At 38.0% G+C, this 16,833-nt stretch overlaps 1 protein-coding gene across 1 annotated transcript in view; it reads left to right on the top strand.

Annotated features, from left to right (window-relative positions):
* Positions 1–16,345, top strand: part of LOC149286617 (kinesin-like protein KIF15-A) — a 29,440-nt gene extending 13,095 nt beyond the window's left edge. Inside the window, exons 12-35 of the mRNA XM_089493842.1 lie at positions 413–501; positions 1,084–1,290; positions 2,539–2,716; positions 3,240–3,375; positions 3,684–3,825; positions 4,137–4,334; positions 5,441–5,548; positions 5,825–5,930; positions 6,327–6,492; positions 6,782–6,932; positions 7,593–7,678; positions 8,642–8,720; positions 9,144–9,230; positions 9,582–9,686; positions 10,115–10,237; positions 10,332–10,478; positions 10,990–11,085; positions 11,271–11,408; positions 12,094–12,203; positions 12,913–12,988; positions 13,110–13,147; positions 14,403–14,568; positions 14,776–14,907; positions 16,268–16,345. Coding sequence (XP_089349968.1) covers positions 413–501; positions 1,084–1,290; positions 2,539–2,716; positions 3,240–3,375; positions 3,684–3,825; positions 4,137–4,334; positions 5,441–5,548; positions 5,825–5,930; positions 6,327–6,492; positions 6,782–6,932; positions 7,593–7,678; positions 8,642–8,720; positions 9,144–9,230; positions 9,582–9,686; positions 10,115–10,237; positions 10,332–10,478; positions 10,990–11,085; positions 11,271–11,408; positions 12,094–12,203; positions 12,913–12,988; positions 13,110–13,147; positions 14,403–14,568; positions 14,776–14,907; positions 16,268–16,345 — 2,942 coding nt within the window. The remainder of the gene's footprint in view (positions 1–412; positions 502–1,083; positions 1,291–2,538; positions 2,717–3,239; positions 3,376–3,683; positions 3,826–4,136; positions 4,335–5,440; positions 5,549–5,824; positions 5,931–6,326; positions 6,493–6,781; positions 6,933–7,592; positions 7,679–8,641; positions 8,721–9,143; positions 9,231–9,581; positions 9,687–10,114; positions 10,238–10,331; positions 10,479–10,989; positions 11,086–11,270; positions 11,409–12,093; positions 12,204–12,912; positions 12,989–13,109; positions 13,148–14,402; positions 14,569–14,775; positions 14,908–16,267) is intronic.
* The last annotated feature ends 488 nt before the right edge of the window (positions 16,346–16,833 follow it).

The raw sequence follows: 16,833 nt of genomic DNA, 5'->3' as shown, positions 1-16,833 counted from the left end.
AATTGTGTATCTATTTCAATTTTATCTCTTACAAACGAAGAAGTGGGTGAACTGGTAACAATGTATATTATTAATAGTATTGTGTACAAAGCCCAGTATACCTCTATGATCTAGCATGTGGCTTGCAATGCTTTCTGGATCTGATAGTATCTCAAATTAAGTTAAGGATTGTAGGTTATATGCTTAAAATACAAGGGTGATAACTTGCTAGAATATATGTGGCCACCCTTCATGAGAAGTTTTCCCCGTTCTGGTTTGTCTTTTGCTGGTTTGTCAGTAACACAGTGATTTTCACATTGTGTTGAAGAATTATGGTGATGTATACATCATTTTCTATTCTGGCTATAATACACATGTGAAATGAGTGTTTTATTTTTCAATTAACTTCTTATTTTGCACTGCTTAATTTCAGTAGTTTCAGTGGAAGAAAACAACGGTGACTACATGAACAACTTTTTAGAAGCCATGATGCTTTTGGACAAATCAGAGAACGAGAAGAAGGTAAACTAAAATAGTGTGTGTGTGTATATTATTATTATTGTATTATATAGCGCCATCAAATTCCGTAGCCCTGTACAATGGGTAGACAGGACATAACAAGTAGTATGTAACATAACAAATTGACTTACAGGGGAGGAGGCGTATATATAAACCAAAAGTATTGACACCTGCCTATTACACCAACAGGGGCTTTGATTACATAGCGATTAATATGTAGTTGGTCCCCCCTTTTGCAGCTATAACACAGTCCCTCTTCTGAGAAGGCTTTCCACAAGATTTTGGAGTGTTTCTGTGGGAATTTTTGCACATTCATCCAGTAGAGCATTTGTGAGATCAGACACTGATGTTGGGCGTGAAGGCCTGGCTCGTAATCTCCATTCCAGTTCATCCCAAAGGGGTTCGATGGGGTTGAGGTCAGGGCTCTGTGTGGCCCAGCCAAGTTCTTCCACACCACACTCCTCCAACCATGTCTTTATGGACCTTACTTTGTACACCACTATATGGACAAAAGTATTGGGGCACACATCTGCTCTACATAGTAGGCACCTAAGACAAACCCCCCATTTTTGTTTGCCTTTGCAGGCCCTCTTTCAAAAAGTATCCCAGCTAGAGGATCTTTGCAACAAAAAAGAAAAGTTTATTCAATCAAACAAAATGATTGTCAAATTCAGGGAGGATCACATTGCTCGTCTTGAGAAAGTTCAAAAGGAAGGACGGGACTTATCAAATAACGAACAAGATGACCTCATCGCTCAGCTCAAGGGGGAGATACTTGTACTAAGAGAACAGGTCAGAAATGCGTGTTTTTACTTAATCACTTTGACTTCACTGCTGCCAACGAAGTGTGTGTGTGTGTGTGTATATATGTATGTATGTATGTGTGTATATATATATATATATATATATATATATATATATATATATATATATAATGACCCCCCCCCCCCAAAAAAAAATATTTGAATATTAATTTAGGAAAAAAAGCTTAAATATAAGACTGATTGAAAAAAAAATTTTTATTTGCCACTCTGCGCTAGTTATGCACATCTGCCCCCCAGATATGCCTTATGCCCCCCTATTTGCCACTCTGCCTCCAGAAAACCACTAAACCCTGCCCCATGCCACTCTTAACCCCCTACCTGCCACTCTAACCCCCCCGACTTACCAGTGCATCCCTTTACTTGTGACCCATATTCAGACAGTGGGGCAGCCGGTGGAGGTCTGTGCGATTAAAACCTCTGCTGCTGGTGGCCAGTACTTCCACCGGGGCTTCGGCAAACATTCACTGCGGGATGCTCACAGAGAACCTCCACTGCTGCCGCCACTTCTATGGTGGAGCACCAGAAGGTCATGTGATGCCGGCGCTCCGTCATAGAAGCCTCCAGAGGAAGTGCCGGCAGCAGCAGAGGCTGCCAGAGAGGAGGATCCAGGTTCCCTGCAGCGCTGCGGGGATCTGGATGTTAGTCTTGTAGTCAGACCTCTGAGGTCTAATTAGAAGACGACCTTGAATGTAAGACGAGGGATATTTTTCAGGGCATTTGCTCTCAAAAAAACCTTTTCTTAGAATCGAGCAAATACGGTATATAATGTTTTTTAAATAAAATATTTATAGTTATCTAAGCTAATGTGAAGTGTTTTCCTACATTGTTCTGTCTTCTGTATTTTGCTAATCAATTTAGCCGTCTTAGTATACATTTTGAAATGTTTATACTGTTAGTTTGGACAATCTGTCTACATGCACTTCCATTGACTAAATATGCACGCTTATCTAAGCTACCATCATATGAAGGCTAGCAAGTCAACATGCAGTCACCAAGCCTACCCACTAACACTGTAATTTGTCACCCCTCTTTTTCCAAATTATTTGAACTGTTTAAATACAATTTGGAAGCCTCAGTGACAGAAGGAAGCCATAATTTCCCATCACTACTGCCTTGCGTAGCTGTATTCATTCAAGATCAGAGGATTTTGCTCTTCTGTGGTAATTATGCGCTGTTATAAAATGTAATTCATTGCTTTTGTTGTGTTGTCTTCCAGATTGAGCATCACCCACGTGTGGCAAAGTATGCCCTTGAGAATCACAGTCTTCGAGATGAGAATAAACGTCTGCGGTCCCTTCAGTCTGTAAAGAGAGCACATGAGCTAAACGCCCAAATAATAACAGATCTGGAAAAGGCATTCTTGGAGGCTTCTTCAGCCTCAAAAGATAATGGAGGTACTTAGGCCAATTTCATATACAAATCTAGGCTTTATTTTAAAAGTTTATTGTAGTTCAGAAAGTGATATTAGTATGTTATTACTTGTGCCAACAATGACCCCCAAACTCACAAATTAAAGCACTCAAATCAAAGTGATGTTTGTGCCACCGCAAGTGGCAACATTGCCACTTATGCTGGAATAAACATCACTTTGATTTAAGTGATATCTTTTTATTCGTGAGTTTGGATTCAGATTGGGTGGAATCCTGTACAGCACCTGAATTTTTTTGTGCTGCGCGACATTATCCAGTGATCTTGCATGGACAATTTATAAAATGTTAAGTTTGATTTATATAGTCTTGTCAATCAGTTATACTTTAAGACGTGGCTGTAGTTATGAAAGATTTAACATTTCGGGGTGAAGGGTGAAACATATCACCTCTGCTGTTTTATACTATGTGCAGTCATGTGAAGAACAAATACATATAACACGCTTCGTTATGTACATGTGATGTTTTTATTCATGTTGTACCCTATTAGATATGCAAATGCATTCCGCTTCAATACCCTCATCGGATATGCCATCTGTGGAAAAGATGCAGGAGAGATTGCTGCAACTTCAAAGTGAGCTGGCCACTTCGAAGCAAGAATATGAAGAATTCAAAGAGCTCACCAAGTATGTGCAGATTTATTGCACGCTTAAGTCAGTAACTTACCAATAACCCTGTATTTTAATACACTAAGTATTTTGCCACTAGCTAAATCAGGTTAGTCCAGATCTTATTTCTTAGACAATGTATGGAGGAGACATCTTTGCCACTGTGTATACACAACACAGAGATATAGAATAGCATTCTTTGCAGTCCTGCTTTGTATTCCAATTATTCATATTGCCACCATAGATCAGAGGTACTTCATACATAGCATAACAATTCATTGCACAAATCGGCTACTACATGTGAAAAATCATATGCCTGTGTCTAGGAAGAAGCAGGTTGAACAAGAAGCGGAGGTTCAGTCGCTTCTGAAGTCTAATCAGCACCTTGAAAACATTTTAGAGGCTATGAAAGCTCACAAGCGACAAGAGGTTTCCCAACTCAATCGAATGCATGCAGAAACCATCAAGGTAATGTGAACTAAACCTCTATTTACCAGCTGCACAGGATGTGTGTGTTTATTTATTTATAAAGCATGAATATGCGAAAACCTTAAACTTGAATCCATGGAACTACCAGTGTATATTTTCATCATTGATCAATGTACCCACACTCGCTTGGAATACAAATAAGGCAACTACCAGAAGTCCTCCCCCTTTTATTTTATTAAACAATGTTATTGCTTGTAAAGCTAGATTTCAAACATTTCTTGATGATAGGGGTTGTGCACTAAAGCATTTGACCGTTTCTTTTTCATCTGTCTTGTTTTGTTTCAATTCAGAATATGACAACTCCCACTAAAGCATACAACCTACGGTCTCGCCTTGTGCCCCGCATGAGTCCAGACAATTTTCAGAATGGATTGATGGATACTCCTAAGTCAGGAGAGCAAATGGATGACATCTTCAATGAACCTATCCCGCCGGAGATGAGTGAACAAGCCTATGAAGCGATTGCAGAGGAGCTCAGGATGGTGCAGGTAGGCTGTAGAACACGCCTCAAGAATTGTACTCATTTTTATCATCGGTAGTGTACTGGGGAGACTTCTGCCCCCCCCCCCCACCTCTTTGTACCTAGAGTATTTCTTGCTTTGAAATAACTGTAAATCCCTCCCCCATTTTGCTTTCCTATCCATCATTATCTTTCAAAAGCACCCATTTCATTGCTTGCCAAACGTTAACCTATGTATCATAATTGTACGTCCAATCATGTTATTGGCTTTCTGTTTCACTGTCATTAGGCCCCATGCCCAAGAGAACTGTCCTTATTGAACTGATTTCTTTATCATAACAAATGTCAATGATCACTCATTGTTCACTTTCTAGTATAATATTGCAAGGATTTGTTTTTAAAATGGCATGTCCCGTGTAGACTAATAATTTAACCAAAGCCATGGCATCAAAAATAGGAGAAGAGAGTGTAAACCCCCCCCCCCGCCTTTTCCTCTGCCGCAAAACTCGGTGTTTATTGCAGGAGGTCTTTAAGGGAGTCGGAAGTTCTGGATCGTCGTGAAGAATCTTCAAACACATCAACTTATATCTCAGTAATAGATAACATCATTCAATAAGCCAAAGAATAGAAACAGATGGGCTGATCAGACAAATAATGAACTGCTATCGCTATTCATAGCTGTTTGTTCACGCTTATCATCGTTAAAAAAAAAAAAAGAGCAAAATCATGATAGGATACATGCAACTTTGTTTAATGTGTATACTTAAATGCTACTCGGTTTAAATGCATGTTTGTTGTATGAAACTAATTGCAAAACAAAACAAAACATGCAGAACAAATGATATGTGGGCTAAAGCTCTGTCCTAAGATAACTTTTGCTATAGACCATGGTTACCAATGAGCTTTTCAGGCCTCCCAACCCCAAAAGATAACTTGCAGAGGCAACCTAAACGGTTTGATGGACTGCAGGGGGGGTTTACGATGTGATTTGCTAATGCTTGTTTGAGGTTAAGCTCACAATAAGGTGTTTGAGTAAGGTATGACATCCTGATGTTGACCTTCTCTATCTTTATATCTTGAAGTCTCCTACTTTATCAAGTAGAACTGAGTGAATGTGCTAAACTTTACTTTTAGGAGCACGTGGCTGCCCTTCAAGCAAAACTAGATGAGGAGGAAAGTAGAAATATGAAATTCCAACAGCAGGTTGACAAGATGGAACATCACTCTACCCAGATGCAAGAGGTGAGGGGGGGTACCTATTGTTGTTGTATAGGAAGTGGGGGGGGGATAACACTATGCTAATAATAAATCAATATTTATTTTTTTTATTGACACACTCAATATCATCCGAACAGAAACAGCAGGAAACGTAATTCGTAGTCCAAAAAAGAATGAACCAAAAACAAGACGATAAACTTGTCCGAATCGTTTTTGGTCCATTTGCACAAGTCTACTTCTACATAATCATTATCTGACCGTTTTTGCCAAAACTGCCTTTTTTCCCCCCACTTTCGATAGCATTTTTCTTCAGAAAGGACAAATTGGAGCACAGAACAACAAGAACGTCTTGCACAAATTAAATTGCTTGAAAAACAACAGCAGGACTTTAAGGTGAAAGAAGAAAGTAAGTTGATTTGGGGTGGTATACCACAACCCGAAAAACTGAATTTTGCATTCATATGATGTCCTCGCTCAACCCTGTAATCTGAATAAACAATAGCAGCATATGCTTTTTCATACAGCCGGTATGTGAGCAGACCAGCTGACTATGCTGCTCATAATTATTTGTCATCACGCTGGCTGGAATGTTAATTCATGCCTTAGTATTGATTCAAACAGTTAACCTGACCTTACTTGGGAGTAAGTAAATAGATATGGTTTGGGGGCCTTCTAGTTTGTTAAATATGTATCAGGCAAGTAAGAATGAGGATTAATACTTGGTAAGCTTAAGCATTCCCACGCCAGTTTATTGAAGCAAGCAGCATTTGGAATACTGATTTAAATGTATTTTATTCAACAGTATTGAAAAGCGAGGTCCATGACCTGCGAGTTGTGCTTCAGTCTGCAGACAGAGAACTCCGAAACGTGAAGTTAGAGTATAGTGATTTTAAAGGCAAACAAGAGAAGGAGCTGAGCCAGCTATCAGACAGACATATGAATGTGCAGCTTCAACTCGATAATGTCAGGTATTGTGAACACTGCGTTTGTTGGCCTTGTGTGTGCATGTGTGTGTGTATGTATATGTGTATAATATGTACGATATATGTGTGTGTGTGAATATTTACATGGGTTTATTTAGTGTCCTAAAATTTTGAAATGAAAGTGACAGGTCCAATCCTCTCTAGGGGGATCTTAGCTGATGCCTCCACGGTCTTAGCTAATTTTCATAACTGAGAGGGTTTTTTCCATTGAAAGAAACCAAACAAATTTGCCCTGTTTCTTTTTTTTTTATTTTTTTTTCCTTTTGCACTAAAGGTTAGAGCATGAAACCTTATTGGAGGAAAAGAGATCACTTCAGGATGCATATGATAACCTCGAAGAAGTAATGAAGTTTGAGATTGACAACCTGAAACAGCAGCTCTCTGAGAGCAGACAAGAAAATGAGGCTTTGAAATCTGAACTTAGTGTAAGAATATACTGTCCCAAACTGTACATTAAAATTTATGTATAATTATACGCTGTATGGACAAGAGTATTGGGACATCTGACCATCACGCCAACAAGGACTTTGATTTTGTATTCCAAATACATAGACATTAATATATTGTTGGTCCCCCCTTTGAATCTGGGAAGGCTTTCCACAAGATTTCTGTGGAAATTTTTGCACATTCATCAAGTAGAGTATTTGTGAGGTCAGGCCTGGCTCGCAATCTCCGTTTCAGTTCTTCATTAAGGTGTTTGATGGGGTTAAGCTCTGTGCAGCCAGTCAAGTTGTCCCACACCAAACTCATACAACCATGTCTTTTGTCTCTTGTTTTCCTTCCTTTTGAAAGAAAGGCAAAGTTTCTCCATTAAGATAACTTTAAATGGATCAAACATACAGTGTAGACATTGTTAATGTTGTAAATGACTATTGTTAGCTAGAAACAGCTGATTTTAATTAAACATCTTCATAGGCGAACAGAGGCCCTTTATTATTATTATTATTATTGTATTATATAGCGCCATCAAATTCCGTAGCGCTGTACAATGGGTAGACAGGACATAAGTAGCCATCAGCAGCCATCACTTGTGTTCTGATGGCACGTTGTGTTAGCTAATCCAGTCTAATGTATGTATTAAACAGAATTTGCTGGAGCTCCTAGAAAATGAGAGAGAGTGCAGACAGAAGCTGGAATCTCAGCTTGAAGAAGACAAAGAGTACAAGACAAAGTACGTAACTTTTTTGCCTTTGGATCAAAAGCAGGAAGGATGGGTAGGAGGGTTGAACTTGATGGACTTGGGTCTTTTTTCTACACAAATTACTGTGCTGCTATTACAAAGCTATAATCGGTTAGATGTAAAAAAAAATACCTAAACAAATGCCCACTGTTGCTATGCTATGCTAGCGTTACTATAACATTAATTCTTGTGTTTGTAAATGAACTGTGGATATATCACAATATAAAGTTTTATGAACAATGTGGTATTTTATGTTGCATTGTAAAATCTACTTTTAGGCTATTCTATTTGGCAAAATGTCAAAGAAATTCATAATTAACCCATTATTAATAAGACTGTTAATGCTTGCCAGGCTTAAGTTCTTCACAAATAATGACTTCAAAATCCCTCTTCTCTGCCATTGCTGACTGCATACTGCCCCTAATACTATACTTTGCCTTTGTGATTTTAAAACCCAATTGCATTGCTCTAGTTTACCAACGCCGAATTGCAGCTGCCACACGCCTGTCCATTTGTCTAACAAAACCATAAGCCCAATTAATTGCCTTATGTCGCCGTCGATGTATTTTACAGATCTTCATACTGTGGGCAAAGACATCCTCACCATTGAGACAATTTGTAAGATCTCTAATAATGGTATTAAAAATAATGGGTCCCTGAGATACCCCACTAGGAACAAAATTGTCTTCTGAATATTTGACATTAACTACAACTGTGTATATAAAGTAATTCTGATCTTACAACCATCTCAAGCCAGTCACTAGTACCATTCTATTGGATGTGATATGCATAGCACCACTTTGTAACTTTCTACATGAAATATATTGACTTCACAATTATCGCCCTATCATAATCTTTCAGTAACTGCAACTGAATCTCCATGAACATGTGTGTTGAATATTGTTTGAATATTTTTTTGTATACTAAAAGGTCTTATACACTTAACTTTTTAAGGGAACTTTTGAAAGTTCTTGATGAAAACGTGCATCTCAAGAAGGAGTGCTCAGATCTTATGACACGCTGTGAACAGCAGGTACTTCCTGTACTTTGCACCAACGTTTTACTTAAATTGTGTGATTTATCCACCAGCACGGTTTTGTTCTCAAATATACTTTAGTTATTTGATAGAGTTCATCTTAAAAAGGCATAACTTTTTGTACATATGTGTTGTAAACATAAAATGAACTTGCCTTTTGCATTGCTGAATTTATGTCCGGACATAAAAGGTGTTTGTTGCACCTTTCGTATTATGTACCAGGTTATCTGAAACTGGTGAGTTAAGCTGTAATGTCGGATTTTCTTTTTTAGTGGATATAGAATTTTTTGCTCTAGATAATCTACAGTGTATACTATAGATAGATAGATGCATGATGTAGAAATATGGAGATGAATATGTAGACATTAGATATAAAACTATTAGTGCATAGTTCCCTTTCATAATGTTCTGATTTTTAAGGTCATGGATCTCCAAAAGCTTGACTACAATTTGACATCTTGCAAAGAAACAATAGCAGATTTGGAGAGGAAAAACTCTGCAGACAAGGTGTGTTTACTACTACTCAACTACTGGTGCTCGTTGCTTTCAAATTCTGCATCAACAAACTAGAAGTATAAAGAAGAACTGTTTTAAATATAAAACATGTATTCTTTAACATGAAGATAAATACTTTAAGTTTGGAAATCACATGTTGGAGAATGGGCACTGTAGTCCAATCTTTTTGTACACCAAGACTGCCTGAAAACAAAGTTCATTTTGAACTCTGGGTTTAATTTGTAGGTGCCGTTCTAGCAAAGTTTCCAAATCATATATACGACACTTGCTATAAAGCTATTTGAGCTATGCCGTTCTTGGGCCACTTTTTCATACTTTGGCCTGTTCTTTTGTTTCTAACAGGATGTTGTGGCTGACCTCATGAACCAAATTCAAGCCCTGAGAACCACAGTCAACCAAAAAACAGAGTCTGTAGATGTCCTTACGAGAGAACTTGAAGACATTAATGTATGTTTACTGTAGACTTAAATATATAATTAATATTCTAATTTCACCCCCCTAGCTGGAAATGTATATGCATGTTAGATTCAATTATGCATCCTGGATAAGAGTGTCTCTGCAAATGCAGCATTGTCTTTTTCCAGATGTTGTTGAAATTTAGTACAAAAGGTTATTTCTACATCTCTCGGCAATAGTACTTGACATAAGTTGTTTTGAAAAACAGGATAGTGGGTGTTCACATATTACTTTATCAACACAGTGACAAGAAAAAGTAAATGAACCCTTTGAAACATTTCTGTGTGTGTATGTATATATAATATATATGTGTGTGTGTATGTATATATGATACACACACATACAGTTTTGAATGTTGAAATGATCATAAAAAATGTTGGTAAATTAGAATATCCCTTGTTTTTTTATGTTCTTTAAAGAATAAATACAGTTCTGTGGTGTCGGCAAGGGAAGAAAGCAAAAATATTTTAGAAAAGCAGGAGCAAGTGATCGAAGAACTGAGAGAGAGCTTGGAGAGGAAGCAGTCCGCTGATAACATCGAGGTGAGCAGTCCAATGAATCACGACCCACAGGCTCTCTGGTCCTGATTAGTGGGCGCTTGATACTCAACGGTGATACTGTGCTTTTTCTTTATAGAGAGAGCTTTTATGCGATGACTTGGCTCACGCAACTGAACAGCTGGACAAGTTAACAGAAGCCTTTAACAAGCAGGAGGCCTTACTTCAGTCACACAAAGAAGAACTGGTTCAAAAAGAACAACAAATCACAGAACTAACCAGCCAGGTAAATGTAACACTCTGGCACCAGGGCTAGTTTTACCACCCAGGTCCAGGCTATTGGCATCTACCATTTTTGCTAAATTATTATATAAAAGCAATGCATGCACAGTCTAGACAGCTGTCTTAGCAGAACATGCGCAAACGTTGGTGCGGCATGCTTGGGAGAGGGTGGCATATACCCAGGTATGGATAGTTTCTTCCACTAAAAATGGAGCATGTTCTGCAGTTTGATTAGACTGCTGATTTATTGTGTATATATGTATATATCTTTTGTGTGATGGTATGATAACTTTTTCTATAAAAGAGAGAGGGTAGCTATACTTTTTGACAAGTTTCTTTTATTTTACAGCATTTCAAAATTTTTTTTTTTTTTGGTTATTCCTGGATTTTTAATTTTATATCCTCTGCAATGTTTCCATCTAGAAGCTGTCTTTGATTTGTGCTTTTTTCCCCCTCTTAGACAATTAGTTTATATCTTTAATGTTGTATTCATTTGACTTTTTTTATTGATTTAGCTAAAACAACTCGAACACCTAAAAACAGAAAAGCCAAATAATGAAGAAGCGAAACAGTCATATAGTAATACATGTTCCCCCACCCAACTTCCACAGGTATTTCATTGCTTGTAAATTCATGCTTTGGTTCATGATGGCTCAGTATTTTGATAATCATGCTTTCATCTGCCTTATTACTTAGACAAAGAGTTAAATATGTTTCAATAATTGTATTTCTTTACGGATCAGGAAGAAAACCAATATTGTGTAGGCAGTATGTTATGATGTGTTTTCAATTTTAGACTCCCAGAACCCCACAGGCATACCTGTTTGAGTCTGAGCTAAGTGGCCTACTTAACACAAATTCTACGTTGGAGCTACTTGTATCTGAACTAAATGAGGACCGAATGGCCAAAAATGAAGAAATCTTAAGACTTAAGGTACGTAAGTTTAAAAAAAAAAAAAAAAAAAAAATCTTTCATATTTTGGTTGTAATTTTAAACCCCTTCAGTCCCCTATTTCACATCCTGACTCTCTTGCACGGAGAACATCGCTGTAATGGCTGCCAGCATGACCACCAGTAAGCTGTTGACTGATTGCGCAATCAGCATTCCCTTCTGGGAGATGTTACTGCTGACATCAACCTGGAAGTTCAGGAGAGGACAAAATATCCTCTCCAGGGTCTGTCTAGACCAGGGGCGGCCCTCCAGCTGCAGGACTTCATCTCCTACAATGCTCTTTCAGCTAAGGGGCAGACTGAGAAGTATGGGAGATGTAGTCCTGCAGCAGCTGGAGGGCCGCAGGTTGGACACCCCTGGTCTACACCCTGTGGCATATCCGATTGCTCCCCCTGCTGATTCTGGGAAAAAAAAGGATGTGTAATTTGTGTGGGTACATTAAACATGGGAAAAGGGAATGTTAATTGAACCCGCATATGGTAATACATGGCAAAAAAGCTGTGGGACCTAAGGTACCAAAACCCCCTGGGACTGAAGGGTTAACTATGTTTTTATTTTATCGGCTTTACCGTGCGTACCTATGATCCATTTATCGTTAACCATCCATTATTAACCATGCGATTATTGCAGTCGTGTTCATCATACTAAAGTCTGCTGTACATTCCAGGCACAGTTGTGTGAAACAGAAAACATGCGTCTGGAGATCCAGAATTTACAGGCACAGTGCAATGAACTAACAAGCCAACTGGACAACCGTAAACAAATTGATAGGGCAAAGTAAGTAACCCGGTGAAATATAGGTTCTTAAAATCGATGAGTACCATCTACTGCAAATGGCCCTGAAATCGTAAGCTGTACATGTCATAGTCCTGTTAAGATATTTTCAGTTCCATGCTAATTTCAGTCTTACACATGAAAATTGACTTTATTATATAAGCATAAAATATCCCAGGACATTTGGTAAACAGCTCAAACATTTGTGATCTCTGTTGTGATCAATTTTTTTTATTTTTTTTTAACATAATGAACAGCTGACACAAGCACTTGGCATATAAGTGATTTTTTATATTAAAAACAGTCATCACAGCTTTTAGCTAACTAAATTTATACTAAAATTATAGTTTGCAGGATTTGTGGTTTGAGATTTTTACGTTAGAAGTTTTCAAGCGTTTTAGGACGATTGTCATTAATGTGAATTAATTACATTATTAATTTCCTGCCCTGGCGTTCTCACTCTTCTTGCCCTGACTTTACAGAGGATGCCACAAAAAGTAGCAGTTGGCTATAGGGGACAGGTAGGTTCGTGGTTATAAAGAACCATGCGGATCCTGAGCAAAAAATGAAGAAACCTTCCCCATGCTATAAATGTAACATAAGGTTTAATATATATTCTTATTGGTCAACACCTATTACATAGGTTTTACTGTATATAATGGCACAATGTAGTATTTTGGAAAAGTGACAGATCTTCTTTAATATACTTTAGTTTGGCACAGAAACAATCTGACATGCAGGAGCTGAAGAAAGAAATGGAGAACGAAGTCTTTGAAAGGATGGAAAAGGTACTTTTAAAATGTTATTAGCTCCCTAATTAATAGTAATTTTTTATATTGAATATATGAAAATGTATTTCCTATTTTGTTTTTCTACGTAGTTTCATAGTTTTCTTTTTTCTCCCCACAGGGTAAAGCAGCTGGTCACTTACTGAAAGTTGAGGCAGAGTAAGTCAATGGAGTTTTCTGTAGGACCTGAAAACCTTTCAGGGATTGCTTGTTTGTTGGTTTCTTAGGCATCTAAAATCCCCCAAAATGTTTTATTTAAATTGGTGATCCACCTACCGATCCCAGTGGTTGGGTAAATGTAGCATTGAAATGGAAACATCATTCCGAATAGCAGTCAATACCTAAAACCTTTCAATGAATATTAATTTAACCATTTAAGTGTCTTGATTCATGGACTGATCATTGCCATAATATTGGGGGGTAGTGTTTTATGTGATTAAGCTCTGGAGACAGAAAAAAATGTGCAATCAATGGAACTGCAACTTTAAACTATAAGGTACTATATGGCAGGGCTTGACAAATTTGTTGTGAATCTAGGCGCCAGCTAAAAAAGTTAGGAGCAAGGATTTTTTTTAAAACTAACAGTTGGTCACTTACTAAGCTCACAGCATTTGACCTGGAAGCACCCTGGACAGTTCAGAGGGTTGGGGCTGGTCTACACACTCATGCGGAGACTGAAGAACCTTCTCCCCCTGTCCCTGAAGCTGCCTCTGGCAGCTGGGACGCAATTGCTGGTCTATAGACCAGCCATTGCAGGGAGGAGTCTCCTTGATGACTCCTGTAGGCTTCCATGCCTACAGGAGTCATCAAAGGGCTTGTGGGGGCTCGTTTTTGCTGTTGCTGGTCTGGGGCATTGAAGGGGTTAATGCTGCACTTTCGCTCTCATGGAGCGATCAGGCAGCAGGGGGATGTTGTGTCAGGTCCCCACACCTGTGTGGGGGACCCAATCAACACACAACCCCCTTCCCTTAAGCTGTCTGTGGCAGCTGAAAACGCAATTGCTGGTTTGCCGGCAATCGCTTTTTCAGCCTACAGAATCACTCCTTGGGAGTGATCTCGGGCTCGGGGTGGCTGTGCTGGTCTGCCCATCCCTGCTATGTCGTACTTTCTACTATCAATTGCATTTTCTACTATCAATTTTCTTACATTCACTCACACGTGTACGTGATATACTGTATATGAAAAAATATGTATCCTGCGTTCTTGCGTGTTATATTGCAAATACACAGTAAGTTAAGTTGGATGATAAGGTTGAGGCTTTTAAACTGTCGCAACTTTAGGAATATGTTCTAAAAACTGGTCATTATCGACTAATATGGCATTATGTCAGTGTATAAACACATTTCTTAGGTAATGAACGTTTTGGGGTTTTTCTTTTATTAAAGTTGGTGTATCCTTATATCTTTTTATATAGGTTAGAAGAGGCAAGAAATCTCCTTCAGAATAAAGAGCATTTCTTAGATGAGCTCGGGAAAGAGCTCCAGCGTACAAGAACGTTAGAGTCCAAAGCCTTCCAGGAGAAAGAAGAAATAAGGTCACTGCTGGAAGGAAAATATGAAGAGACGGAAAAGCTTTCCCTGGTAATGAATAACATCCCAGGCTTACGCTAATCATGGGTTTTATGCAAGAGAATACCTTGGGGAAGGTGACTGTTCACGTTTGTGGCACATGAATACTTTTTTCCCCTTTCCTTGTGTTCACAGTTAACATTTTCATGATAAATGAGATGGCCTCACTTGTTCTCCCAAATATAATGATTATTGTTATGATGTCGGTCTTTGTTTTAGGAGCTGGATATGTTAAGAAAACAAGTTGCATTTCTTGCTGAAGAAAATGGGAAACTAGTTGGACATCAAAATCCTAACCAGAAGATTCAGTACTTGGTGAAACTTAAGAAAGATAATACTAAACTTATGGAGGTAGGATTTACAAATCAAATGTGTTAAACACTGAGTATACCTTTCACACTTTTTTTTTTCTCCTGTGTAATGGGGACATTTAGCTACTATTTGGGAATCACCAGTAATGCTCTCACTGCAGATCAGTGAAGGACTCTATAAATCGGGGGAAACGATTGTCATGAAATACTTGCTGAATCTGTAATTTTCCCCCTAAAACACCAGCTTTTTTTCTAACATTGTACAAACATTCTCTTTAATGAGAATGTATTTTTTTGTATTCAGTATGTATATACAGTATTTGTACATAATAAAAAACAAGGCAAGATACCCCACAGAATCTTTTATTAAGAAAACCTTCACAAGTAACAGTGCACGGTCACCATAGCAAAATCCACAAATACAAGCAAGTGTTTAATATGAACCCAGTATACCCATCACAATTAATCACACATACATCGTGATCTGTTCAATGTGTTACATCTGACTCGGATTAGAAACCTCAAAACACAAACACATCATATATTAAGTAGGCTTGTGCATTCGGATTTGTACGAATTTTAACAAGATTTGCCAATTTCGTCAATTCATACAAATGTCCAAAAATGAGGGGCACCCAACAAAACAAACGAAGTAGAGAGCGCCATTTTTTTCCCCTATTTAGTTTTCTTTTTCACTCACACTTGCTCAAACTTTCATTCTTGCTCTCTCAATGTCTCCCTATCTCTCCCGCCCAACGTTTCTGTGTCCCTGTCTCCTTTCCCTCAGCTACTTTTCTTGCTTTCCTTTTTGACCGCTTCCCCCCATGTCGTCTTCGTCAGCTTCTCCCCGCGCTTCCGTAAAAGAGCAGGGCCTCGAGCCACGCCTCCTGCCCTGATTGGATGAACGGAGGGAGGCTGTCCCCGTGGCTCCGCTCTTTTGCGGACGTACTCGGACCAGAATAATGCAGAATAGGTGCAGAAGCACTTCTTTCGCTGCAAATCTGTTTACATTCTTAATACTAATGGATAATAAAGTACCCAATAATATATAATAAAGTTTCTAGTTGGATGTAATGTAGGCAATTACAGCGAAATATGTGGCAAGATGATCTTTAAACAAAATAAAAAGGAAACAGAAAACTTTCAATAGGCATGACTGCATTTATAAATTCACATACTCTTTTTCAAGATCAAATGTGCCACAAAATAGGGTTATTCCTCAGGAGGGGCTTCAATGCAAAGTGTTCTTGTACATGTTATGCAACTTTCCTTATCAATACTATAACTGTAGTTACTAGGCGTTTAGTTTATACGCACATCCTGCTATAATTGCTTTTGCTTCTAAATGTCTCACCTAGATATTTTTTTTGTTTTTGTTAACATAGATCTTTGTCTTTTAGGAGGCCGAAAAACTGCGGATAGAAAATGCTTTTTTCAAAGAAGTGAAGAAATGTGAACACTGTTTAAACAATGTTTAAACAAAATATTAACAGTGAATTATTGTAATAAGTGTGTTTTTTACAATGAAATGCTCCTTTTCCATAATACATTCTCAAGTGAGGTCTTCAAGCTAGATATTAACTGTAGCTATGTATAGGAACTGATGCTAAAAGGCAGCTTTTTGTTTAACTAATATTTGTTAAACGGTACTATACACTGCAAAACAACCAGAAGTTTCTCTTTTTTGATTAATGGCTGTTAATGTTTTGATCTTAATTCTAAATAGTTTTTGATAAATGTCAGCATGTAGGGAATAAGAGGGATTAGGGGTTGATGCTTAGAAAAAAAATATGTGAAATTGTACTTTTGCCTATACAATATCTTATGGACGTGTGTGTTGATTTTTGTATGTTATATAAATGTCTTTCCATGTTTTGTCTGTCCTTAAGCTGTAATACATTAAATATTTTTTTTTCTACTGATTATTTTCTACTTTGTTTTCATTGACCTTTGTTATTTGGCTTTT

The sequence above is a fragment of the Sceloporus occidentalis genome, unplaced genomic scaffold (genome assembly GCF_023333645.1).
Source record: "Sceloporus occidentalis isolate IW3139 unplaced genomic scaffold, rSceOcc1.0.p SCAF_67, whole genome shotgun sequence".
NCBI classification, from domain to species: Eukaryota; Metazoa; Chordata; class Lepidosauria; order Squamata; family Phrynosomatidae; genus Sceloporus; species Sceloporus occidentalis.
The sequence above is the reverse complement of the archived record's forward strand: the minus strand, read 5'-3'. Positions and strand labels throughout refer to the sequence as shown.